Source organism: Rhinopithecus bieti, unplaced genomic scaffold (assembly GCF_001698545.2).
Source record: "Rhinopithecus bieti isolate Rb0 unplaced genomic scaffold, ASM169854v2 scaffold_13857, whole genome shotgun sequence".
Lineage (NCBI taxonomy): Eukaryota > Metazoa > Chordata > Mammalia > Primates > Cercopithecidae > Rhinopithecus > Rhinopithecus bieti.
Genome location: NW_016807741.1, coordinates 1,939,654 through 1,965,690, shown reverse-complemented (window position 1 = coordinate 1,965,690; position 26,037 = coordinate 1,939,654). Strand labels below are relative to the sequence as shown.

At 40.7% G+C, this 26,037-nt stretch overlaps 1 protein-coding gene across 5 annotated transcripts in view; it reads left to right on the top strand.

Moving 5' to 3' along the window:
- MSRA (methionine sulfoxide reductase A) overlaps positions 1–26,037 on the top strand; it is a 368,732-nt gene that overhangs the window by 12,866 nt on the left and 329,829 nt on the right. For 2 of the 5 annotated variants that reach the window (XM_017883692.1, XM_017883693.1), the window contains exons 1-3: positions 18,132–18,982; positions 19,183–19,258; positions 22,072–22,229. The exons of 1 other annotated variant lie outside the window; for it this stretch is intronic. In XM_017883692.1, coding sequence (XP_017739181.1) covers positions 18,970–18,982; positions 19,183–19,258; positions 22,072–22,229 — 247 coding nt within the window. In that variant the 5' untranslated portion in view covers positions 18,132–18,969. Of the gene's footprint in view, positions 1–18,131; positions 18,983–19,182; positions 19,259–22,071; positions 22,230–26,037 lie in introns of those variants that run through there. 2 more of the 5 variants (XM_017883696.1, XM_017883695.1) reach the window with 2 other exon arrangements.

Sequence of the window (26,037 nt, the reverse complement as noted above, 5' to 3'; positions counted from 1 at the left end):
ATGTGTGCCATGGTTTGCTGCACCTATGTAATACACCTGCACATTCTGTACATGTATGTCAGAACTTAAAAAAAGAGCAGAGGACAAGGAGCCTCCAGGTTCATGTGGAAAAAGGAGTTAGAAAAGCAAAGAGTACTCAGGAAACCAAGAGAAATGAGAACATCAGGAAGAAATGGCTGGTCGGCCACAGTCATTGCATTTGGCAACCAAAAGCTTTTGCCAGCAGTGATGGGCGAAGACAGGGAGGGCAGGAGCCAGGCACCATGGCCAGGTGGGAAGTGTGGAGACCTACAGATCCTGGCTTCTCTTTCAACAGCTTGGCTGGAAATAAGGTAGCAAGTTCAAAAGGGGTAGGGTTTTAAAGGTGGGAGAGACTCAAAATGTGTGTATTCTAAAGGGGGGAAGATAGGGGAAGATGTTGAAGAAAATCTAAATTTTGTACTACTGTTTGTCATTTTATACACGAATTCTTTTGACAACCTGTCTCCTTTTTTTTTTTTTTTTTTGGAGAGACAGGGTCTCCCTATGTTGCCCAGGCTGGTCTTCAACTGCTGAGGTCAAGTGATCCTCCCTCCTCAGTCTCCCTGAGTGTTGGGATTACAGCCATGAGCCACCAGGATTGGACCCCTTTTGTTTTTTAAATTCATAGTTATTTTTCTGCTCTTTCTCTTCTCAGCCTCCCCCACTACCTCCCTCCTTCGCTTGCTTTCTGAGGCTTCTGACAACTCATCTGTTAATGAGTTTTTTACAGTCCTGTTCTGGAGGCCCTGAGGGCTGCATGGAATCTGGACCTGGCGACTTACTGTCCATTTAGGAGACTCGTGGTGTCCATTGGTCCAACTGACTCATCCCGGGCTGTGTGTTAGCCCTCTATAATTCTCTGCGTTGTTGCTACAGTATTTATGTGTCAAGATGTATCTCACAGCATCTTATTCACCCTAATATTAGTGACAGTATTCACTAATATTTTCACTTCTGTGCTTAATTCCTTGAAGGTTTTGGGATTTAAGCCCAACCAATTTCTGTGGAGAGCAGTAGCATAGGAAATTAAACACACAAAATAAAAGTTTGATTTAGAACTGCTATAAAGCCAAATTGGGAAAATGTAGTCGCTGTTTTCCAGTAAGTACACAGTAACGGGTGTTTTGGATGGGGAGAGGTGAGTACTATAAAGATGTCTCTACAGTTTTGAAATTTCCTTTTCTGCTCTTTCTTTCCCCTTTCTTCCTCCTCCTTACCCTCCTCCTCCTTCCCTCCTTAGCCGGTTTGCTATCCAGTGTAATACCCACGGTGGAGCCCAGGATGGAAGCTGAAATGTGAGAGGTGTGTGTGGACGGTTGGTGTGGGCGTATGTTCACATTCATAGGTGGAGCCTGGTGTGATGGAGGTGGGTCCTGTAGGCTCACTGGGGACCCTCGGCCCAGCCCCCTTCACATGGCTCCTGTGGTGCTGGACTGGCCACTGAGACTCTGCCCTCAGGCACCAGTGACCCCTGGGATGGGTCATCTGACCCTGTCTGGACAGCGTCTCCTTCCTGCAGCTTGTGTGCCTGTTTTCCAGAGAATGGGAGCTGTAAACTGTGAAGCTCTAGGGCTGGCAGCCGCCATGGTGCTGCACCCTGGACAAGATCTGCTTCCAGCAGGAGAGGTTGGGGCCCATGGGAGGAGGCAGAAATGGTAGCTGGTCCCGCTGCCTCCAGGCTCCTGAGCTCTCGCCACGCCCCTGCCCTTCCCGTGGCTTCACTCTTCAGCATTGCCTTGGATTCTTTGACCAAAAACAACCAGTCCATCTCCCTGTTTCTCTTTACCTCTCTTTCCTGAAGCCACTCCAAGTTGGAATTTTTTCACCTGCAAGTGATTGAACGTAGATGTCTTCTTATCCTTAACAAGGTTTGTCTCGAATGGAAAGTAAATGAGGATCACATTTGGAGCCAGTGGTCCCTTGCTAGCTTTTCACACGAGCCACGCTTAGAAGCTGTGCTAGGGCCGCAGGCATGCTGGACGTTTGTGTTCCAATGTTCACTGCTGTGTCCTGAGACTCTGCCACTGGCAGGATCCTACCTGTGAGGTTCTGGGGACTGCTTCCCCATCCTGCAGAGTTTAGCGTTGCCCCCAGGCTCGCAGGTTTCAAGAACCAGGTGAGAGATAGCACCTGGCTCGGCGTATGATCTGGTACTTTAAAAAATTTTTTTTAGGCAGGGTCTCACTCTGTGGCCCAGGCTGGAGTGCAGTGGCACAATCTTGGCTCACTGTAGCCTCAACCTCCTGGGCTTAGGTGATCCTCCCATCTCAGCCTCCCAAGTAGCTGGGACTAACAGGCATGTGCCACCATGCCTGGCTAAGTATTTTTTGTAGAGACAGGGTCTCGCAATGTTGCCCAGGCTTGTCTCAAACTCATGGGCTCAAGCAGTCTGCCTGCCTAGGCCTCCCAAAGTGCTGGGCTTACAGGTGTGAGCCACCACATTCGACCATGTTTGTTCTAGAAAAATAAAGCTCTTTAATTACAGGAACATCACAGCTTACCACCTTTCTCACTAGCAGCCGTAACATGAGCTCCTGGTAGAAATGAATAGCTCCCTTATGAAACCTGACTGTTCTTAAGTGTCACATCATGAAGCTTTGGATCTCCTTCCTTCCCGGCAGTGTCCCTCCCTGCACAATTTAAGGAAAACCTTTCCTAGTCGTTCATATTTGGTGCTTGGGTGCTAAGCATCACAGGGCTCTTGGCTATCCAGCCATGCCCATGAGCCACAAAGTGTTTCCCCCTCAGCTGGGCTTGTTCTTTCATCAGAGCCAAGGTGAGAAGCCCCTGTGGCCCCACAGAAGGATCACTGAGAGTGGGCTCAGGAATTCTGGGTTTTGGCTTGCTATTAATTTGCTGTGCAGCTTTGAGCAATTTACCTAACTCCTCTGGTCACAAATTCACTTACTTATGAAAAGTGCTTGAAAGCAAAGTTCCTGGAGGCTCTTCTTTCCTCCTGACCTGTGGTGATTTTAAGTGCTTTCTTGTGTTATGCCTAGCACTTTCTCTCTTCCTGTCAGAATTAATCTCCTTTCCTCAGAAGCTGATGGATTGGAACTCTAAGCCACACATCTTTCTTGCATGGTCTCGATTGCTGCTTCCCCCCTCTTTTTCTGTTTTTCCCCTTGAGGCAAAGGCAGAGAAAGAAGATGGAGGCCTGGCAGCCTGGTTGCTCATACAGTTATGACATTCTTCTTCTCAGTCTAGGGGAAGTTACTCTGGCAATTATGAATCCATATCCCTGCCTCGGAACTAACTTTATCCCCCTTATTACTGTTTCATGTCAATGGGATGGCTTCTTGCAGATTTTTTTTTTAAGTCTTTTTTTTTTTTTTTCCCCTGAAATTTCTTACAGAGACCAACCCTGTTTTCTCTGAATATTTGAAAGTATAGTTGAAACCCAGGCAGTTTGGAAGCAGAACCATGCTGTGATTTCCTCCAGGAGCCGAGGTTCTTTGCACATGGACTGCACACGGGCCTTGTGCTTTGTGAACTGTCAGTTCTGTGCCAGCCTGCATCTGTCTCTTTTTTTGTTGTGTTTTTAGAGAAGTTCTCACTCTGGAGTGGAGGCTGGAGTGCAGTCGTGCAATCCCAGCTTACTGCAGCCTTGAACTCCTTGGCTCAAGCAATCCTCCCACCTCAGCCTCCCGAGTGGCTGGGACTGCGGGCTTGCATTACCATGCCTAGCTAATTTTTTTTTTTTTAATTTCTAGTAGAGATGAGGTCTTGCTATGCTGCCCAGGCTAGTCTTGTGCTCCTGAACTCAAGCCATCCTCCTGCCTCGGCCTCCCAAAGTGCTGGGATTATAGGTGTGAGCCACTGTGCCTGGCCCTGGCAGCTTCATCTTCAGTGTGAAATTTATTTACAGCTTTTCTTCCTAAAGACTAGTCTTTCCTAATTACCACGTGCAGTGTCTTCCGTACTGCTGAAGGCTGTTGAGCAAGGCATAGTCCCGATAAACTGTCTTGACAGAGAAGTAGCAAATGGGAAACAGGCTGAGGTTGGGTGCTGGGGAGATGCCTGGGCAGGATGTCACAATATGGATTAAAATGGAGGTGGGGCAGGGCAAGGCCAGAGGCTAAGCCAGCACAGCAAGGGGTAGCAGGCCTGTCTGGGCTGCACACAAGGTTCAGTTGGAGGGCTGTCCACAGCAACAGCAGGAAGGGGTTGATCAGGAGGCGTCATATAAGAACTAGGCAGACAGGGCAGTGGATGATTCCATGTGGAGGGGCCTGCTCTGAGGCTGCTGGTGCTCCTTTGGTGGTCTAAACCTGGCATCCTGTAGCTGACTTCCATAACCCACTTGGCATTTGGGCCTCCTGCTCCTTGGCTTAGTCCCTAGTTCCTTGCCATGGGAACGTGAAGCTCTCCTTAACATTTCTCTAAATTCTGGAGTGTGTGTGTGACTAGGGGGGTTTGTGTTCTCACGATTACTTCTGCCTCAAGGTTCGGGCATCCCCAGATGCGCTCTCCTTTTCACACTGAATTGACTCCTTTATTTTTATTTATTTATTTATTTATTTATTTATTTATTTATTTATTTATTTATTTTGAGATGGAGTCTTACTCTGTCACCCACGCTGGAGTGCAGTGGGTGTGATCTTGGCTCACTGTAATCTCCGCCTCCCGGGTTCAAGCAGTTCTCCTGTCTTGGTCTCCCGAGTAGGTGGGCTTACAGGCACCCACCACCACTCCTGACAAATCTTTGTATTTTTAGTAGAGATGGGGTTTCACCATATTGGCCAGGCTGGTCTCGAACTCTGACCTCAGGTGATCTGCCTGCCTCGGCCTCCCAAAGTGCTGGGAGCTGGGATTATAAGTGTGAGCCACTGCACCTGGCCAACATAAAGGAAATTGAGGGGGTACCCGGATTTGAACTGGGGACCTCTTGATCTGCAGTCAGATGTTCTACCACTGAACTCTACCCCCTCTGCTGACTCCTGTCTAATTTTCTATCAAAACCTCACCCATGGCTTTGGTGGCTGATGCCTGCACCCCAGCACTGTGAGGGCCAAGGCAAGAGGATTGCTTGAAGCCCAGAGTTTGAGACTAGACTGGACAACAAAGTGAGACCCCCAACTGTACAAAAATATATTTAAAAAATTTCCTGGATGTGGTGGTGTGCACCTGTAGTCCCAGCTACTTAGGAGGCTGAGGCAGGAAGATTGCTTGAGCACAGGAGGTCAAGACTGAGTGAGCTGTGATGGTGCCACTGCATTCCAGCCTGGGTGATGGTACGAAACCCTGCTGCTAAAAAAACCAAAAAGCCAAACAAAACAAAGCAAACCCAACAAAACCTGACCCATAACACAGGTGAGAATGTCCTAGATTTTCCTGAAGACCGGAAGGAGTGATGGGGGAGGGGCCACACCACACACACTGCGGAAGGGGGCCTGGGGGGCCTCTAACCCTGGTTACTCCTGCCAAGATGGCCTCATTCACAGCTTCTCCTTGCTTGAGGGCGAAGCTGCCCACCTTCCTTCCCAGCCCTCCTTTCGCCCTCCTAGGAGAATGTATGTCATCTTTTCTCCCACAAAACAGATGGAGCACTTCTATTTGGCGTGGGTTCTCACTAACATCCGTGCGCTAAGGGTCTCGTCTTTTACTGCCAAATCTTACCAAGTTGTTTTCTCAAGCAAAGATGGGACTTTATAAACACTGACCCTGGGATTAAATTGTGTTACCTTGGAGCTTGAACCGCATGTCGAACCAAATAGGCAAGAGGAGGTGGTGGCGGGGCTTGAAGGATCCCTCTCTGTGGTCTCCATTCCGGCGTGCTGTGACCCCCTTTGCCCATCACACGGCTGTGTTTTATTCCACCCGCTTCTCCTGTGAAGGGGACTGTGTTCACTCTATCACCTTATCCCTGGAGCACCGACCAAAGTGCCGTGAACAGAGTAGGAATTCAATCAATATTTACCGAACGACTAGATGTGCTCAGCACGGTGCTAATGGATGATTAGAAAAGTTAATAATCTCAGCTCTTAAGGAGTTTGTAGTCTAGTCAGGAAGCCAAAAATAACACAGATGAGAATAATTAAGCCTCCAAGCTGATGGCACTGACTGGGGGTGCATTTATCAAGAATTTGGAAGCACGTAACCATACTTACGTTCTTTGTTGCATACATAACATTTAAATTGTGACTCCCATCCAACTTATCCCTCATTCAGATGTTTCTTTTCTGTGTTAAAATATAAAGCCATATTTCCAGAGATTTTAAAGGGCCCAAAAGATTATGAATTTGATCTTAACATCAGCAAATGACAATGTAGTTTTAACAAGTTACTTTGAATTAGTCAAATCTAAAACTCACTTTAGATTTGTTTTCTGGCTAATATTCTAATTGAGACACATTTCCATGGAGGTATTAGGATAAAATACTGTTTTTAGATATGTGACATTTCCCTGTATCTTAGAAATCTCTTGGGTATCTCAAGAGAAATTTAATCCATCTGATTTTGATCCAAATATAATTTACTCACAATGATGGAGAAATATTTGATATCCAGAGAAATCTATTGATGCACTTAAAGCTTTTCTCCGGGGAAATAAGAAATCACATTTTTTTCCCGGGGTGAATCAGAAACCTACAATGTCTAATTTTTCTGCTTATTTAACAAAACCTGAGTTAAGTATCAAATTGGGCAGTTCCAAATCAGTTGTTTTTGAGTTTTTGAGTCTTTTAAACTATGCAAAGGAAATTTTCTTCAAAGAGGTTTTCTTTTCTTCTTATTCTGACAGTTTCATCTGCTATCCTGTTTTTTCCCCAAACAATGATTTTTGAAGATTTAAGGTAATAACACAATTTTGATGTCTGTGAATTAATGGTGTCTGTATTCACGATGTTTCAGACCTGTCAGAGCTTGGAAATAGCATTTAAATGTATTGCTTAATTTTAATTTTAAAATACTTTCTCTGAGAATTAGATCCCAGTCCTAAGTGATTACTTTGAATTTCAAAGAGGGGATTTAGGCCAAGGTACAGCTAAATTTTGTGCTCTTGAAAGACCTGAAATCCATTTACAAATAAAATTGAAGTCTTCGTATCAATATTACGTTTGGAAGTGAAATGTGCAAGGACTTGGGCAGTGTCACATCGTAAGAGGCTGTTGGGTGCCATTGGGAGTCGAGGCAGGGCCTGGCATTTCAGCGACCCTGCTACTCTGGATGCTGGATATGGAGCACCCTCCGACTTCTCCCTGTGACTTGTCCACACTTCCAAGTTCTGACTTCTGGCCGCCTAAGGATGGTGGTGTTCTAGCTCTTCTCTTTCACAGTAGGTTTTGCATTTCTGACCTGGGCCTTAGCCTCGTTCTTTAAGGTTTGCCTTCTGGCCAGAGCCCTGGGCAGGGGCCCAGCTCCTGCTCTGCAGCCCTCTGCTGCCTGCAGCTAACAGCAGTGACCCCTGCCCGGCTCCACTGGCTCATGGGATCTGATGCCTAGATCATTGCAATAGTCTTCTGGTCTCTTCTTTTAGTTCATCAAATAGATCTTAACCATGTAAACCTTCCTAAATATTATTTCACATGAGGATTGGCTCAATTGTAGTGGGTAGGTATACAAACTGGAGACAGACTACCTGGGTTTAGTCCCAACCCTGAAATTTGTTACTCTATGACCTTGAGCAAGTTGCATGACCTTGGTCAAGCTAGTTAAGATCTCTGTGCCTTAATTTTTCCTAGGCTGAAAAATGGGGTTGATGATAGCCTGATGAGATAGGTATTATTACTGTGAAGATTAAATGACACAAAAGGAGAAGTGTTTAGAACAGTGTGTGGCTATAGTAAGTGCTAAATAAAATTAGTTATTACATTTATTGCCCTATCCTTTTAGAATTTGCTGTTTTAGAATTTTAGAATGTTTTTAATCTTCAATACTTGCTATCTTTTTTAATAGAAGTAGGTCTCAAGTTTAGAGATAGCTATAGGCTTTGCGAATTCAGTAACATTCTTTTATTTAAAAAAATTTATTTTGCAAATGATGCTGGTTCCCCTTTATATTTAATATAAAATTTCCTTTAAAATCTAGGTAAAAGAAGTGAGTTTAAAACATATCAAGTAAATCATAAATTAATTGTACTGTAGTTTTAAATATGGCAAAAATCATGAACACAATGTTCAAAGGCCTGAAGTTTGAGGAAAATCTGTGAGGAGTGGATGCTTCGGGCCTCTGGCGGCTCTTAGCTGGCCTGGGGCTCTTTCTGTCCTCTGTGGGCCTCTGTTTTAGACAGACAGCCACTGATCACTGCCACACCCTGAGCATTCCTGCCTTTGGGCTTTTTCTTGAGAATATCCACTCTGTTCCTCGTTTCTGATTTCCACTCATCCTCACGGCTCTGTTTGAGATGAACATCATCTGTAAGGCCTCCCCGGTGCCTGCCTCCAGGCCCCCCTTCTTCCTCCAAACTTTCTTGTGCTATTGTATGTGTTTGGCAGTCATTTCTTGGCACGTGATATCTAATAATTTCCATGGATCTGTCCTGTTTCTGTAACTGGAAGATGAGTGGAAGCTTTTTTAGGTGGGGCAGTATTTTAGTTATCTCAATATCCCATTGAAGGCCCGATACAGTACCTTGGATGCTATGTTAATATTTTCTGTTCTGTGTCCATATTGAGGTATCATTTATGTACCACAAAATTCACCTCTTCTAAAGTAGTGGAGTTTCTTTTTAACAAGTTTGTACACTTGTGAAACCATCAATGCTGTCCAGTTTTAGAACACTGCCATCACCCCCACAAGTTCTCTCCTGCCTCTTTGCAGTCAGTCTGCGCTCCTGCCTCCAGCTAACAATTGATCTGCTTTCTGTCTCTATAGTTCTCTTTTTAAAAAGAAACTTCATAGAAAAGGAATCATCCAACATGCAGTCTTTTCTATCTGGACTTTTCTACCTAGCATAATGTTCCTGTGGTTCTTCCATGTTGTTGCACTTACTAGTAATTGTTTCATTTTATTCCTTAGTGGCAATAGACCGTGCTGCTGGGCATTCAGATTGTTTCCAGTTTTGAGGTATGATGAATAATTCTTCTATGAAGGTACAGGTCTTTTTGTGAACACATTTTCATTTCTCATGGTTAGATTTTGGAGTGGAAATGACTGGTTCCTGTGATCAGTGTAACTTTTTAAGAAACTGCTAAACTGTTTACCATTTTATATTCCCACGGGCAGCATATGAGGATTCGCTTCTGTATATACTTGCCACACTTGGTATTGTCTATCTTTATCCTAATAGCCTTTCTAGCGGGTGATGAGGCATGAACTGAGGATGACTCTTGGGTTTTTAGGTTGAGCAGTTGGATGTTGGTGCTACCGTTTAATGGAAGGTTGAAAAAGGAATGAAGTTTTTTGAGAAAAAACCAAGAATTCTGGTTTGGCCAAATTGAGTTTGAGATGCCAATTAGCCTTTCAAGAAGTACTTTTAAGTAGGAAGTTGAATGTATGAGGGCACCTGTGTTAATTTCAGCTTTGTGAATTCATTCAATAATGAAACCTGGGATGGTTGCTTTAAATTTTTGTACCCTAGAAATGAATCTGATGGTCTGGACAAGTCACATAATTTCGGATACCAGTTTCCTCATCCATAAAGTAATACCTATTTTCCTCCAAAGCTTAGGTGAGGAGTGAATGAGTTAAAGAGTGCATCTTACTGTGGTGGTTATTCTTAATACATGATTTCACCTTTCATTTATTTCATTTTTATGTCCGTTGTGGCTTCTAACCTCATATTTCACACATAACAGGTACTCAGTAAATACTGACTTAATGAATCAATGAATGCAAGTCATGACTAGATACTGGTGGAGAAGGAAGGAGGGAGAGGGAAAGGAGAGGAGAGGTGAGGTGAAGAGAGTTGGGCCAATGAGAGGAGAGAGAGAGAGAGAGAGAATGGCTATAATTTGGATTGGCCTTAGGAAGGAGGGCCCTCAGAATTCCACACTGGAGCTTTGTGGAAAGGAAGTTTATCTTCTATGGCACCAGGGAGGCAACATGGAGAACATTATTTTGGGAGATGTTTCAATGATAAGACTTGTCACGTGTAAAGCATGGTTGTGTTTGCAAAGTGTCTTATCTTCCTACTAGACTTTAAGCGTCTTGAGGGTTGGAACCTTTCTGATGTGCCTCTGTGTTTCCCAGAGCTTTGCTAATTTCAGCATACTATAAATACTATAAATACCTATGAAGTGAGTATGTTTTTAAAACTTCTTTCTTTAAGTGAAATGATGTACATGTGGTCGGTTGGTGGATGACTCATGAACAGGCTGTTTCCTTCCTGTGTCCCTGGGAGAGCGTGTCTGTGCTTCTGCCACAGCTCATGCATGGCCTGTATTTATAATTATTTGTTTGTACATCTGTCTGTCTTGAGCTGCATGATGGCAGGGGCTCCTTATCCCTTGGCTCATGCCCTGCAAGTAGTGGTTGTTCAGACAGTGCTGGAGAGAGTTGTTCGAGTGAATGGATGTGTCTAACACTTAAGGAATAGCGGGGAAAGGAGACCAGATCTGTGCTCTTTGGGGTTTCAGATTGTAGCTCTAAGGATCTAACTTTCCAGAGGGAAAGAAAGTAGGGAAATGGTCCATAACTCAGTTGTCTTCCATTTTCTGTCCTATGGGCTAGGTAGGTCTGTTCTTGATATGGTTGGTGGAGTGGCTGCCTGTCCCAGTCTTTAATCTCAGATGACAATATTAGCTTACGTTGTAAATATTCTGAGAGTGCCATACCCTCGAGGTTTCTTTTAGGTTATTTCGTTAGGGAATGTTTTCTGAGATTGGCTTAAAGCAAAGGATTTTAAACTTTTTCTAAGAGAGACATGTTTAATTTATTTTAATTTTCATGGGTTCTGCAAATGCAGTAGACTTTCTGACAAAATCTCTGGTAAACCTCATACATATAAATCACAGAAATGGAGGAATTAGGTAGGTGCAAAAGGAATTGCGGTTTTTGCCATTACTTTTAATGGCAAATACTTCAGTTAATGCAGGGGTGATCTAGAACCTCACCTGCTTATCATTTCTTTGTCCACTGTCAAAGCCCTGAAGCATCTGGGGGACTTTAGGGCTCCCTGGAAGGAAGTTTGAAAAACCCCAGGTGTAGAGGAAGTCTGTTCATTTTGACTTCCTGTTTCTTCTGCCACTCGCAAGAGACTTCTGTTAAGTCTGTAGAAAGACTTCCCTGTGCTGCCATTTGTAACCACCAACTATGGGAACCCTAGTTCACTGTTGGTGGGGATGTATTTTGGTATAGCCGTTATGGAAAACAGGATGAAGGTTCCTAAAGAAGTTAAAAATAGGACTTCCATATGACCCAGTAATTCCTCTTCTGGGAATATACCAAAAGGAGATGAAATCAGTACCTTGTAAAGATGTCTGCCCTCCATTGTCTGCTGCAGCATTATTCACAATAGCAGAGATGTGGACACAAATGTCTACCAAGGGAGGAGTTGGCCAGGCGCGGTGGCTCACGCCTGTAATCCCAGCATTTCTGGAGGCTGAAGCGGGCGGATCACTTGAGGTCAGGAGTTTGAGACCAGCCCAGCCAACATGGTGAAACCTCATCTCTACTAAACATATAAAAATTAGCTGAGTGTGGTGGCTGCAAGCCTGCAGTCCCAGCTACTCTAGAGGCTGAGGCAGGAGAATTGCTTGAACCCGGGAGGATGAGGTTGCAGTAAGCTGAGATCACACTACTGTGCTCCAGCCTGGGCAACAGAGTGAGACTTCATCTCAAAAAAAAAAAAAAAAAAAGTCTATCAAGGGAGGAATAAGGACCATGTGGTATATGTATACAATGGCGTATTAGCCTTAAGAAAGAAGATCTTGCCATTTGCCACAGCATGGACAGACCTAAAGGATGTTATGCTAAGTGACATAAGCCACAGAGAAATATTACATAATCTCACTTATATGAAATATTTTAAAAAAGATCTCAAATATTAATACACAGAGAATAAAGCAGCAGTTTCCATGGGTTGCAGGTAGGGAGAGGAATTGGGGAGATGTAGATCAAAGGATTTAAAAACAGATATGTTGGACAAATGAGAGATCTAATGTACAACATGAGGACTAAAGTTATTAAAATTGTATTGTATTAGGGATTTTTGTTAAATAAGTAAATTTTAGCTGCTTTTGTCACACACATACACAGTAACCCTGAGATGATGGATTTGTTGGTCTGCTTCACTGTAGTAACCATTTTACTGTCTATATGTATCCCATAACATCACGTTGTAAAACTCAAATATACACAGTAAAATTTATTTTTTTAAAAAACAAAACTTCTAAGAATCAGCTCCTTTTATGTTTCCCTTTTGTGTTCATTTTGACCTCCTCTTTGAGCTTGAATCAAAAGGTTTTGAGGCCACCAGTAAATCAGGTAAACAGTACAAACTGGAGGGAAAATGCCCCATATTTGTGAATTTGCCATTGCACATTCCCGTGGACAGTGTCTGATGCGGGTATAGAAAGCAGCATCCTGTCCCAAGGACGTGGCTAGGAGGGGAAACCACAGCAGGTAGAAGATAGGTAGGTATTTGTCTTAGTCCGTTTTGTGTTGCTATAAAGGAATACTTGAGGCTGTGTAATTTATACAGAAAAGAAGTCTTCTTCGTGCACAGTTCTGTAGGCTGTATAAGAAATATGGCACTAGCATCTGCTGACCTCCGGTGAGGACCTTTGTGCTGCATCAAAACTTGGTGGAGAAGGTCAAAGGAGAAGCGAGCACCTGCGAAGAAGGACCAAACCCAAGGGGCGTCCTGGCTTTGTAACAACCTACTCTCAGGGAACAAATCTATTTCTTTAGAAACAATCTCATTTCATGAGAGTGAGAACTCACTTGATCCCTTGGGAATGGCACAAATCCGTTCGTGTGGGATATGCCCCTATGACCCAAATACCTCCCAGGAGGCCCCACCTCCCAATACCATCACACTGGGTATCAAATTTCAACTTGAGACTTGGTGAGAACAAGCAAACCACATCCAAACCACAGCAGCATGAAAGGAGATGAGTCAGATCTTGGGTTAGTACTGAAAAGGTCTGTGTGTGCCTGCTGGGATTCGTAGTGCACATAGAGAGCAAAGTGAGTCCTGGGAAGCAGAGACTGAACATGCAGAGGGGGCTAGGGCGTGTTAAAATTTGGAATTCCCTAGGGCCTGGCAGTGTGAGTTGGAAGACAAAAATGACTGGGTGCCTCTGGGAGGGCCTAGCTGTCCAGGAGAGCAGAAGCTCTCAGAGCCAGAACCAAGGGAGCTGGCAGAAGAGAGTGGTGTTTGGATGGAACCAGGAATGCTGGAGTTGGCTGGGATGGAACCAAGAAGTCAAAACAGAGTAAGGCACTAGAGTTAGCTGGGCAGATTCCCGAAGCAGATTGAGGTGGATAAGCGTTTAGCTAATGTATAGTATTGCCTCTGTGTAAGAGGCTATAAAGGATTTTTGTGAGTTTACTTTGGGTTGTAACACCTGTAAATACTGGAGAGATGGACTGCAACTTTAAAAAAGTTGATAAAATTCACTTACCATAAAACTTGTCATTTTATTATGTACAATCCAGTGGTTTGTCATGCATTCACTTTGTTGTGCAGACATCACCATTAAACCATAAAAATATTTGGTTCACTCCAAAAAGAAACCCCATAGTCACTGGCAGTCACTTCCCATTCTTCCTCTGCCCAGGTCCTGGCAACCAATAAGCTATGTTCTGTGTCGATGGATTTGTTTCTTCTGAACCTTTCATATATATGGAATCATACAATATGCGACTTTTGTGCCTGGCTCTTTCATTTAGCATACTTTTTTCAAAGGCCCATCCATGCTGTAGCATGTGTCAGTGCTTCCTTCCTTTGTGTTGTTGTGTAATATTCTAATGTATGGCTCAACAACCTTGTATCTTCACTAGCTGCTGGACATGGAGATTGTTTGCATTTTGGGTTATTGTGAACAGCACTTCTGCGGCCATTTGTGTATGCATTTTTGTCAAATGCTTTTCTGTGTGGAGATGATCATATGGGTTCTGTACATGGTTCTATTAACATGGTATTTTACATCAATTGAGTTTCATATGTTGGACCGGTCTTGTATTCCTGGGATAAATCACACTTGGTCATGGCTTATAATCCTTTTTATATGTTGCTGTGTTCAGTCTGATAGTTTTTTATTCAGAATTTTTTCATCTATATTCATAAGGAATATTGGTCTGTAGTGTTTTAAATTTTTACTTAATGTTCATTATTCATTTTTAAAACCTGACAAAATTGTATATATGCTATAAAATATATTTTGAAATATGTATACATTGTAGAATAGCTAAATCAAGCTAATTATGTGCATTGCCTCACATATTCTTTTTTGTGATGTCACATACTGCAGAGTCTTATTTTTAAAGGCCAAATAGTATTCCATTTGCCATATGTATTTTCTTCGTTTATCTGTTGATGGACACTTAGGCTGATTTCATGTCTTGGCTATTATGAATAATGCTGCAGTGAACATGGGAGTGCAGATTGTCTTCAGTATACTGATTTCATTTTCTTTGGGTATATACTCAGAAGTGAGATTGCTGGATTATATGGTAGTTCTAGTTTTTTTTGAGGTGGAGTTTTGCTCGTCACCCAGGCTGGAGTGCAAGGGTGTGATCTCGGCTCACTGCAACCTGCGCCTCCCAGGTTCAAGTGATTCTCCTGCCTCAGCCTCCCAAGTAGCTGGGATTAAAGGTGCCTGCCACCACGCCCGGCTAACTTTTGTGTTTTTAGTAGAGATGGGGTTTTGCCATGTTGGCCAGGCTGGTCTCGAACTCCTGTCCTCAGGCAGTCTGCTTGCCTCAGCCTCCCAAAGTGTTGGGATTACAGGTGTGAGCCATCGTGCCCGGCCGGTAGTTCTATTTTTAATTTTTGAGGAACCTCCATACTGTTTTCCATAGTGGCTGTATTAATTCATATTCCTTTCAGTGGTGTAGATGGTTCCCTCTTCTCCACATTCTTGCCAATACTTGTTTTGTTGATCTTTTTCATAATACCCATTCTAATAGATGTGAGGTAAAGGTCTGTAGTGGTCTTGCAGTGTCTTTGCTGATATTCTGTATTTGTTTTCTTGTTCTTTATCTCATTTATTTCCACTCTAGTTTTTATTATTTCTTCATTATTTAGGAGTGTTATTTAATTTCCATATATTTGTGATTTTTCCTTTCTTTTTTTTTTTGTCTCTATTGAGTTCTACTTTTATTTCATTGTGGTTGGAAAACACACTTTGACTCAATCATTTTAAATTTATTGAGGTTCATTTTATAACCTTAAACATATTGTCTGCTGGAGGAAGTTCCATGTGTCATTAAGAATGTACATTCTGACCGGGCACGGTGGCTCATGCCTGTAATCCCAGCACTTTGGGAGGTCGAGGTGGGCAGATCACGAGGTCAAGAGATCGAGACCATCCTGGCCAACACAGTGAAACCCCATCTCTACTAAAAATACAAAAATTAGCTAGGCATGGTGGCAGGTGCCTTTAGTCCCAGCTACTTGGGAGGCTGAGGCAGGAGAATCGCTTGAACCTAGGAGGTGGAGGTTGCAGTGAGCTGAGATCGTGCCACTGCACTCAGCCTGGTGACAGAGTGAGACTCCCTCTCCAAAAAAAAAAAAATTCTGCTGTTGGGTATATTGCTCGGTAGATGTCTGTTGGTACTAGTTGATTTATAGTGTTGGTCAAGTTTTCTATTTCCTTGCTGATCTTTTGTTTGTTCTAGCAGTTGTGGAATGAAAGGTATTGAAGTCTCCAACTATCATTGTTGAATTACCTATTTTTCCCTTCAATTATTTTAGATTTTGCTTTGTGTATTTTGGGGCTCTGTTCTTACGTATGTTTATATTGGTTGTCTCTTCTTGATGAATTAACCCTGTTAGCATTTTAAAATGTCCTTCTTTATCTCTAGTAGCAAGAGTTTTCTTAAAGTCTGTTTTGCCTGTTAGTATAACTATTCCAGCTCTCTCTGGGTTTCTGTTTGCATGGTATATAAACCTTTTTGTGTCTTTGAGTATAAAATGTGTCTTTTGTAGACAGCATATAGTTGAATTATGTTTTAAAATTTTAATCCATTCTACCAATCTGTGTCTTTTAATTGGAATGTTTAATTCATTTAAGTTTAATGCAATTACTGATGAGATAGGATTTATTTATGCTATTTGGCTATATTCAATGTATCTCTGTCTTTTTTGTTCTTCTATTACTGCCTTATTTTATGTTAAAATATTTTCTCAAGTAACATTTTAGTTTCCTTGCCATTTATTTTCCTCTATATCGTTGAGTTATTTGCTTAGTGGTTGCCCTGGGGATTACAGTTAACATCTTAATTTATAACAATCTAATTCAGATTAATGCCAACTTAACAATATACAAACACTTTGCTCCTATATAGCTCTGTTCTATTCCTTCTTTACTCTTATTGTCACATTACCTCTTTATACATTGTGTGCTTTTCAACATAGGTTTATAACAACAGTTTTATGCTTTTGTCATTTAAATCAGACAGAAAAGAGTACATTTACCCCATTTTAAATATTTTAGAAATGTTTAAGAATATTAAAAAATTTAAACTATATTGCATGTTTTAAAATACATTTATACTATTTGTGAAATATTCACTTCTGCAGTTACCTTTATACTTACTCCTATATTTCTTCATTGATTTGATTTACTGTCTAGTGTCTTTTCATTTCAGCTTGGTGGAAACGTTCCTGTATTTCTTGTAGAGCAAGTCTGCTAGTAATGAACTCTGTTTTTATCTGGAATGTCTTAATGTCTCCTTCATTTTCAAAGAATAGTTTTGCTGACATAGAATTCTTAGTTGACAGTTATTTTCCTTTCAGCTCTTTGACTATGTTATCCCACTGCTTTCTGGTCTCCATGGTTTTCAATGACAAATCGGCTGTTAATCTTACCGAGGATTCCTTGCACATGATGAGTCACTTCTCCCATGCTGCTTTCAAGAGTCTCTTTAGTCTTTGGCTACTAACAGGTTATTGGTTTTGAACTACAAATTCACTGTTAGCCTGCCCACGTTTCATCATCCCTATTTGAAAGGATAGCACAGGATGCTTTTGTCAGTGCTTTAGTTCAACCCTTATGATACCTCTGTAGCATTTTTTTGATCTATCAACTTTATGGTTTAGTAATATGTGGTTTTGTTTTTCACTGTCATTCAGAGTAATATTTATGTGATCTGTTCCCATAACTTACTCACTTAATAGGTTTGTTGAACACCTGTATATGGAAGGCTCTATGCAAGACTTTGTTTTCTTAGATAAGTGACACATAATCCTAATTGTGAGGATGACACATTTGATTGGCAAAGCACACATACTTAACTAATGACTGTGCAGTTAGGATGAAGGTGTACTATGTGCATAAACCATAGTAGTTTGGGAGCAAAGAGTAGGAAGTCACTGATTTTCATATTTGGTAGATGAGCAAACTGAGGAGATTACATAGATTAGCAATTTGAGACCTTGAGTTATCTAAATTTGAAAGGGACAGAATCAAGGACTAGAAGTCACTCTTCTGGGTTCTTTCTGTGAAACAGTGATGATTCTAGAATGTGGCTATTTTCTGTGTTCAAGCCCCACAGGTAAAAGTGATTTCTTAAACCAGGTAAGTGTGTGAGCCACAGACTGGCTGTTTTGCTTCAAAAGGTGTTTATGGTAAAAATAAAAGCAAACAGTACTTATTTAATCTTACTATATTGTATTAATATGAATTAAGTAAACAAGTGACTATGTTAGAACTTGAGGTGTCAAAATATGAAAAGATACCTACTCTTATTAAATGTACCCTAGATGTTTTCTTCTTCTTTTTTATTGTTATTTGTTTTGTCAAAAGAACTCGTCTCCTCCCTCCATCTGTAGTAAAATTTTGAATAGGTACAGTTTATATTAGAGCCTCCTTAAAAATAAAGTTACAGATCAATCAAAACTGTATTCATTCTCCATAGGATAAAGCATGACATTTCTGGGCATACGGTTTTAATTTTAATCTGCTTGCCTCCGTTTCTATTCTCCCATGAGTCTTTGCAGCAGGACAAGGAAAAGCAAGTCTTATAAAAAGAAATACAGTATGTGGTGCTTATTAAAGTTACATACATCTCTTCTCACAGGAGAAATTTGATTTATTGCAGGTTGTGCATATGTCGCATATGGACATTTCTAGGGAACAGATTCCTTATTGCTGAGCAGTGAATAGCTTCTAGGACTCCATTATTGCTCCGGGAACATGTTAGTAATGATTATGAAAGGTAGAATACCATGAAATCTGTAAGGTGATTTGGCAGAAGTCGATGCTGTTGGTGCCAGGATTTGGGTACCGTACCACGGTTTCCTGTTTTCAAATGTATTAATTGATCCGCAAAGGACATCTTTTGGAGACAAGAATTCAGACAGACTGGCACAGCCTGGACCTCCGCCAAGACTGCTCGGAAGGTTGCCATACTGGGAGCAAAAGAGTGAGAGAGAAAAAGAGGGAGAGAGAGAGGCAGAGGGAGAGCTGAGGAAAGAAAAAAAGGCAAGACTTGGCACAGCTCAGTCAAATCAGCTTCTTTTGTCTGCTTTCTCGGCTTGAGCTTCAGGAAAGAAAACCGTCCTGGGGTACAGAAAACTCAGAACTTTTGGTTTTCAAACTTAGAAGGCTTTTTAAGTCTCTTGGGCTATTTGAAAGTGTTGGTACATACAATGACGTTTAGTCACCAGTATTAAGGGAAATAAAAGCCTTTTTCAAAACGAAGCTTCCACAGTGTCCATGCATTTGGGAAATACCATATTTGATTTTTTGCATGTATGATTATACCATGAGAGACAGGATTAATATAGAAGATGGCAAGGCAAATTTCCAATAGAGGGAATATTAATTTTCTACAAAATAAAGTTTGTTCATCAACACAAACCTGCTTTCAAATCAAATCAGAAAGACATCCTTCGGAATGTGTTCAGAACGTAAGTTTTTAGATTTTATTTTATTTTATTTTTAGACATTTATAGATATTAACTTTTCAAGGAGCCTTTCTAAGATTTTCTGCAGCCCAGCCAGGAAGTCAGAGTAAAAGTTGTTTTATCCATGTGTTTAAGAAAACGTTTTCTTAAAGCAACAGCTTTTATTTCTGCTGCTTCATGCTGTCCTAAACTACATCCCCCAGCAATTAGTGACAACACTGAAGACCAGAAAAGGCAAGCTGAAGACACCAGACTTCGCTTGAAGGGCAAACAAGAAATGTGAGCTTGGTCATTATTTTTTTGTGTGTCTTTGCTCTGAACCATTTTTGGGAGGTGGGTGGGGAGGTGTCTATGTCTAAGAGATGTATGCGATTAGTGAATTCTCATTGTGAGAAGGAAATGATGAAAGGTGATTTTTATGATGTTGGCAGAAATGGCTGAGAATGGTAGAGAATAGAAATTTAAATCTTTTGGAGAAGAAGTGGTGAGCTGTGTTTGCAATACTTGGAGAAAAATTCCTTCATTTTGGTTGATTAGATTTTATAATTAAACGATTCTGGTTCTCTCAAAATGTTTTAAGTAGAAGGAAAATTTAGAAAGTTTACCGATTTTCTTTTTAATACTACCTGGTGTTTTACTTAGATATATACTTTATATCTAATTTCTGAACAATAAATCCTTCCTATTAGGCCTGATTGTGGTTGGATTGTGATAGTTCTGTTCTTAAAAATCAGCATTATTGTAGGAGAGGTTAACTGTAAGGCATGTGTTACTGTGGACCACCCTCATTGTAAGTATTCTGTTTTTAAAGAGAGTTTGAGTTGTAGGATTAGGTTATGACTTCCTATAATCATGTATTTTCTTTTTATTTTATATGCTGAAAGAATACAGGAAAATTGTATCTATTCACATAAGTACTCATCATTTTGGGCAGTATGAAAGACTGCCCCTGGATCTGTGCTTTTGTTTTGAGTATGTAATCATTGATTTGTTAATCCTTCGACAATAAAAACCTGTCTATAGCTTTCCATTATTGCGCGCCTTAAATGATCAATTGTTTCAGATGTTTTTTATAAAATTATAGTGACACATCAGCAATCCTGAAAATGGCATTTAATATATAAATATGATTGAAAAATATATGAAATCAGAGGAGTTTGAACAGTTAAGCTTAAGTATATTCTTCAACTTTTTAATTAATCAACATTTTGATTTTCAGTAAAATGAAATCACTTAACGTTTATGTGTGTTGCCAAAATGACAACCTTTGTTTAATAAGCTCCTTTATACACTACCTCGCTGATACTCCTAAAATGGACGCCAAGACATGAAAGACATGCTGATAGGCACTGGGAAGGAAATGTTTGCCTGACTGCAGTCTTCCTTTTTGAATTGATGACAGGATCATTCATGCCTATACTAAAAACAACAATATATGAAACGAAAAGAAAGTTCAGTAAATAAGTTTAAATGAGAGCTTCATTTCAATACTGACCGTCTTATTGCCGATTTAGATTTACTTCCATTTACTTCTTAAACATTTAACATAACTTCTTGCCTTTTAGGTTTACTAAATATATAACTTATTTAATTTTTTAAGGCCATTTTTTCTTGAAGTTAAAATAATTTTGCCAGCTGATTTCTTAACTTCTTTGCAGCGAACTCAGAACAAACTTATATCCAAACTATTTCATGTCCAATTATTTTCTAACAGTATGATCAAAAGTAGGTGAATTAAAAGACAAATATGTCAGAATATACCTTAAGAAATGTTAAATTTTTCAATACTGGTAAAACTACATTTTACAGAGTGTATTAAACTTAAAATTTGATAAATATTAGTTATTATAGTCACTGAAGTTTCTTACCAGTAGATTCTCTCTGGCCTACTCATTACATAGCTTTAAAATGAAAGAAAATCTCCTATAAAGATGTTCCTTGTAAACCGGGTGTAACAGACATGTCTTTGTGCAAGCTTTTGTTTTTAAAAAAAGTATAATTAAGAAGTTGCGTTGATTACATTTTTTTAAAAAGACATTTAGTTGTAACATAATGCATGCTTCTTTTCTTTTACATCGACATTTAGGTTATTAACTATTTCCATATTAGTATTAATATTTCAAATCTTATTTTAAAGTATATAAATACTAGTGGTTTGATTGTAAATGCACTCTATCTCAGCTCATATTTATTGTTGTTTGAATTGTATAATATTGCGAAGTAAAATTATTAAGGCAGAAATGCATTAATATTTAACTGCTACTTGATGCCTATTATTAAATTCCATTTTGATGTATGTACCTGAACATGCAAGCACATTATTCTACAAATTAATGCCAGCTTCTCAGGGAGCGTTAGTCCAGTATTTTATAATTACTGACTCATTTATTCATTTAATTAACAAATGTTTATTGAGCACTCACTTAAATATGCTAATATTTTATTGATAAAGTTATTTTGGGTAACGGGGATGGAAGAGGGAATAGATTTAAAATAAAGTTTAAACGCCTAGATAGAAAAAGGCAGTACTATAATGAGATTTATTTCAACAAAGTATGTTCACTTTTCTTGCACAATACACATATTGTAGAGTGTGATTATAAAAAATCAGGAGATTAATTGTATTACACGTAGCTGTAAGAATCTTGTTTTATGACTATTTTGGTTGTTACATTTTATTGGCCAAAAAACTTGAGTTGTTCAAGTCTTCTGACAGACATGTAAAATAAGCAATTCAAATCAGGGAGGAAGAAACTAAGATTGAGCCACTGCTCATATGCTGGATCTTACATATGTCAAAGCAGGTGTAATTGAACCTTCCAAGATGTGGCTACAATGTAAACAACAGTGGCCTGTTTATGTGGGATTTTTTTCTTTCCTTTGTTTTCTGTTGTGAGACAAAGGAGGAAGATAAGGCCCATCCCACATCCTGAGGCCAGCATGGCCCTTTGAAAGAAAGTTTGCTAGGGGGTGGTGTGTTTTAAATGGACCTATCAGTTCACCTTCTATATTCTAGTGATTTGCGTGTGTGTGAATGTGTGTGAGAGAGAGAGAGTGCATTTAACTCAGTGGCCTAACTTTATTCCATGCAGTTGTTCTCTGATACGAAAAGGAGGCATAGGTTCATCTTTGAAGAGGAGATCAAAGTCACGTGATCCGAGGAGATGTGCTTGTAGGCTGCTTTGGTCGCCCAGGTGCGAGGCAGAGCTGCTGGCCCGTGGAATGGAGATGAGAAGTGTCTCGGCCGCAGGTATACACTGCTGAGGTTATTCAGCAGATACTCCCAGAGGACTTGCTCTGTGCCAGGCAAAAGGTAGAATAGCTGCCCACAGGAATTCCTAATGTAGTTGGGTAGAGGAGAGGATAGGAATAATTGATGAATGCGGATACCTTTTCAGGTTACCAAATACCTTCGCCTGTTATTCTGCGTAATCCAAGCAGCCATGCTGGGCACAGGGACTGGTACGCAATGGCCACTTAATAAGTATTTATTCAAGAAATAAACCGAGTGGTGAACTAGAGTATTATCTTCTTGAGTCTTATTTGACTAAGAGAGAGTTTTTTCCTTCATGGATGGGAAAACAAACATTGCTCTGCCTTCTTTCTTGTTTCTCTGTTGCTGGTTATGGGTTTAGAGGGGTGCAGCAGAGGGCCACATTATTTGTGACCATGTTAGGCTCTCTTGAGGCGGCCATTGGAGAAGATATAAAACAAGGACTGGCCTGGTATGGGGTGGCCCTGGACACTTGCTTTCTCTCTGGCCAGCTGTCCGTTGTCTTGCATTCCCTGTGTCCTCATTTTCCCAGAGGATCCCATACTGTACCTTAGGACTTGGTGGTGTGGCCCGAGCATGCAGCCTGCCAGTGGAATGCCCAGTGAGTTTAAAGTGTTTCTTTTGAGGGCAGGACAAAGGCAGAGGAGATTGAGACAGAGAAGGTGGTGAGGGCAGTTGCGCAGAGCTGAGGGCGCTGCCCAGCAAGCAGCTTCAGTCCTGTTGTAGATGCAGCACCAGGGGGCTGTGAGGGAGCGAGGATGAATGTGGGGTCCTGAGTTAGACTGCAGTATCAGCAACTGCAGGCGTTGAGAGGGCATAACGTGTTATTGGGGGGGCTGCCTGAGGGGATGTAAATGGGTTGCTGAGGCCAGTTCATGTTGAACAGCGTCTTTCTGGGTCTTTCTCCAGGGAGATTCTGATGCCCAGGAGAGGGAGAGGCAGGAGTCAGGGTCATTGTGTCCAGTTCTGTGTCCAAGGCAGTGAGGAGCTGGAATTTAGCCTCTGCTTTGCTGCCCAAGCCCTGTGCCTTGATCTGCTGCAGGAAGGTACCAAGTCCCCATTGTGCTTGTGGAGGTTCTGGGGTGCATACACGCTTGTGATTGGAATAGCAGGTATTGGGAGAAGGTCAAAGGTCTGTGACCAGGGAGGGCAATGTTCCAGTATCTGACCATGGAGTCTAGGGGGCGAGGGGATGTGATCAGAAGTGTTCTAGAGAACATGGTGAAACAGGGAAGGATGAGTAAGTAGAAATTTAGATCAAGTGAAAGAAAAGGTTCTGAGAGTACTGGAGTTAGGAGTTTATTCTGAAACTCATCAGGTTATGAATAATTGTACCACCTCTGCAAGGCGCAACTTAAAAGTTTGGCCATTATTTTATTTCTCAGATTATTTCATTTCTCCAAAAGCAAGCAGAAAGTGAAAAAAGTTACCTGTGTGTGTTCTGTATTTCACATTATCAGAGGAGATGAACATTTTCTCCTCTTACAGTTAAGACTCTTAGTCCTCTACAACTAGAATACCCCTTATGTGTGAATCTGGAGATTTTGTGCAAAATGTTGAAGAATTAGTCCCTCTGGAGTGATGCCATTCTTTTATCCTTGTCTATCAATATCATTTGTATCTCTTTTCCTATTAGTCCTTCTAAATTATTGTACCTTATCTGAAAAGATCAACGTGTTCTCAAAGACCTAGGAGTGTTTCACCTCAGCTGTATTCATGGGAAAGCTGCCTTTGAAACAAATAGTCCTTTACCATCATGAGTTAGAGATAATGTTTCTCAGCATCTCCCCAACCTGAGTTTGAATTTTGACTCAATTTTTTGGTTGTGGGACTTTGGCCAAGTTATAGAAACCCAATTTCTTCATCTGTAGAACAGGGATCATGGTATTTCCCTCACAAGATTTTGGGAGGAGAAATAAGGAAATACATGCAAAGCTCTTAGGATAGTGTCTGGTATGTAGTAAATACTTAAAAAATTGTAGATATTATTAAAAAAAATTTTTTTTAATTTTTAGAAATTGATAAAATTTGCGTAACGTGTATTTTACTGTCTTAACCATTTTTCAGTGGTATCAGGTACATTCACATTGTTATGCTACCATTGCCGTCATCAAGCCACAGAAGTCTTTTCATCTTGCAAAACCAAAATTCTGTACCCATAAACAATAACTTCCTATTCTTCCCTTCCCCAAACCCCCCAACAGAGTCATGGCAACCACAATTCTGTTTTCTGTCTCTATGAATTTGACTACTTCAGGTACCTCGTATAAGTGGAATCATGCAGTGTTTATCTTTTTGTGACTGGCTTCTTTCACTTAGCATAATGTCCTCAGGATTCATACATGTTTTAGCACGTGTTAGAATTTCCTTCTTTCACAAGGCTGAATAATACTCTATTGTATGGACAGACCTCATTTCTTTCTCCATTCATCTGCGGCGGGACCTTGGGTTGCTTCCACCTTTTGGCTGTCGTGCTATGAACATGAGTGCACAGGTATCTCTTTGAGCTCCTGTTTCTAATTCTTTTGGGTGTATCCGCAAAAGTGGAATTCTGGGTTGACAGTTTCTTTTCTTCAGCACAACTTCTGTTGTACCCCCTTTTTTTGCCTTTGTGGTTTCTGATGAGAAATCTGTCATTTGAATTGTTTTGACCTTCAGCTAAGATGTCCTTTTTCTCTCACTACTTTCAAAATCTTGCTCTGTCCTTAGTTTTCAAGGGGTGTGTTATGTTGTGCCTTTTTGTGGATTTCTTTGGGTGTATCCTGTTTGGGGATCATTCACCTTCTCGAATATGTAGGTTTATGTCTTTTGCTAAATTGGGGAAGTTTTCAGGCGTTATTTCTTTGAGTACTTCTCCAGGTGTGCCCTTTTTCTCCTTTCCTTCCAAGACTTGGAGGATGTGAATGTTAAAACTTTGTGATAGTTCTACCAGGGCTTGATACTGATTATTTTTTAAGTCTATTTTCTCTTTACTGTTCAGATTGGGTAATTTCTATTGTTCTTACCTTCAGATTCACCTATTCTTTCCTTTATCATCTTTATTCTGCTGGTTTAGCTCACCTAGTGAGTTTTAATTTCAGTTATTGTATTTTATCTGCTGTGTCTTTACTGAGACTGTTTTTAAAATTTTTTTCCTGCCCATTTTTGATTGTTTGTTGAAACATGTTTATAATGGTTACTTTCAAATCCTTGTCAGGTAATTCCAACATCTGTGCCATCTCAGTGTTGGCATCTCTTGACTAACTTTTCTCATTTAAATTGAGATTTTCCTGGTTCTTGGTATGATAAATGATTTTGATTATATCCAGGCATGTTGGGTACTGTGCTATGAGACTGGATTTTATTTAAGCCTTCTGTGTTAACAAACCTTCTCTGACACTGTGCTAGCAGGGGAAAGGGGGGCACTCTCATTTTGTGAGGTGGGGGAGTAGGAGGGTACCTTATTATTGCTAGGTGAGGGTGGAATTCAGGCTACCTATAGTTGATGCTGGTTATTTTTATTGATAGGTTTGTACTTGGTGCAGTAACCTGGACGGTGTCTGAGCTGTGTATTCCTTAAATTTAGCTTATGTTGTTGGTGCTACTTGTGTTTGATAACTTGTTTAATGATAGTTACATTCTCAAATTAGGGACTGAGGCTTCTTTAATCACTAGCTACCCAGAGATTAGTATGTGTTTGCCACTAGCACATTGAATAAAAGAGTATAAGAGATGACATTATAGTTTCTACTTTATTAATTTAGAAAATTTATTTTTAAAATGAGAAAATACCCTACCTGGGTAA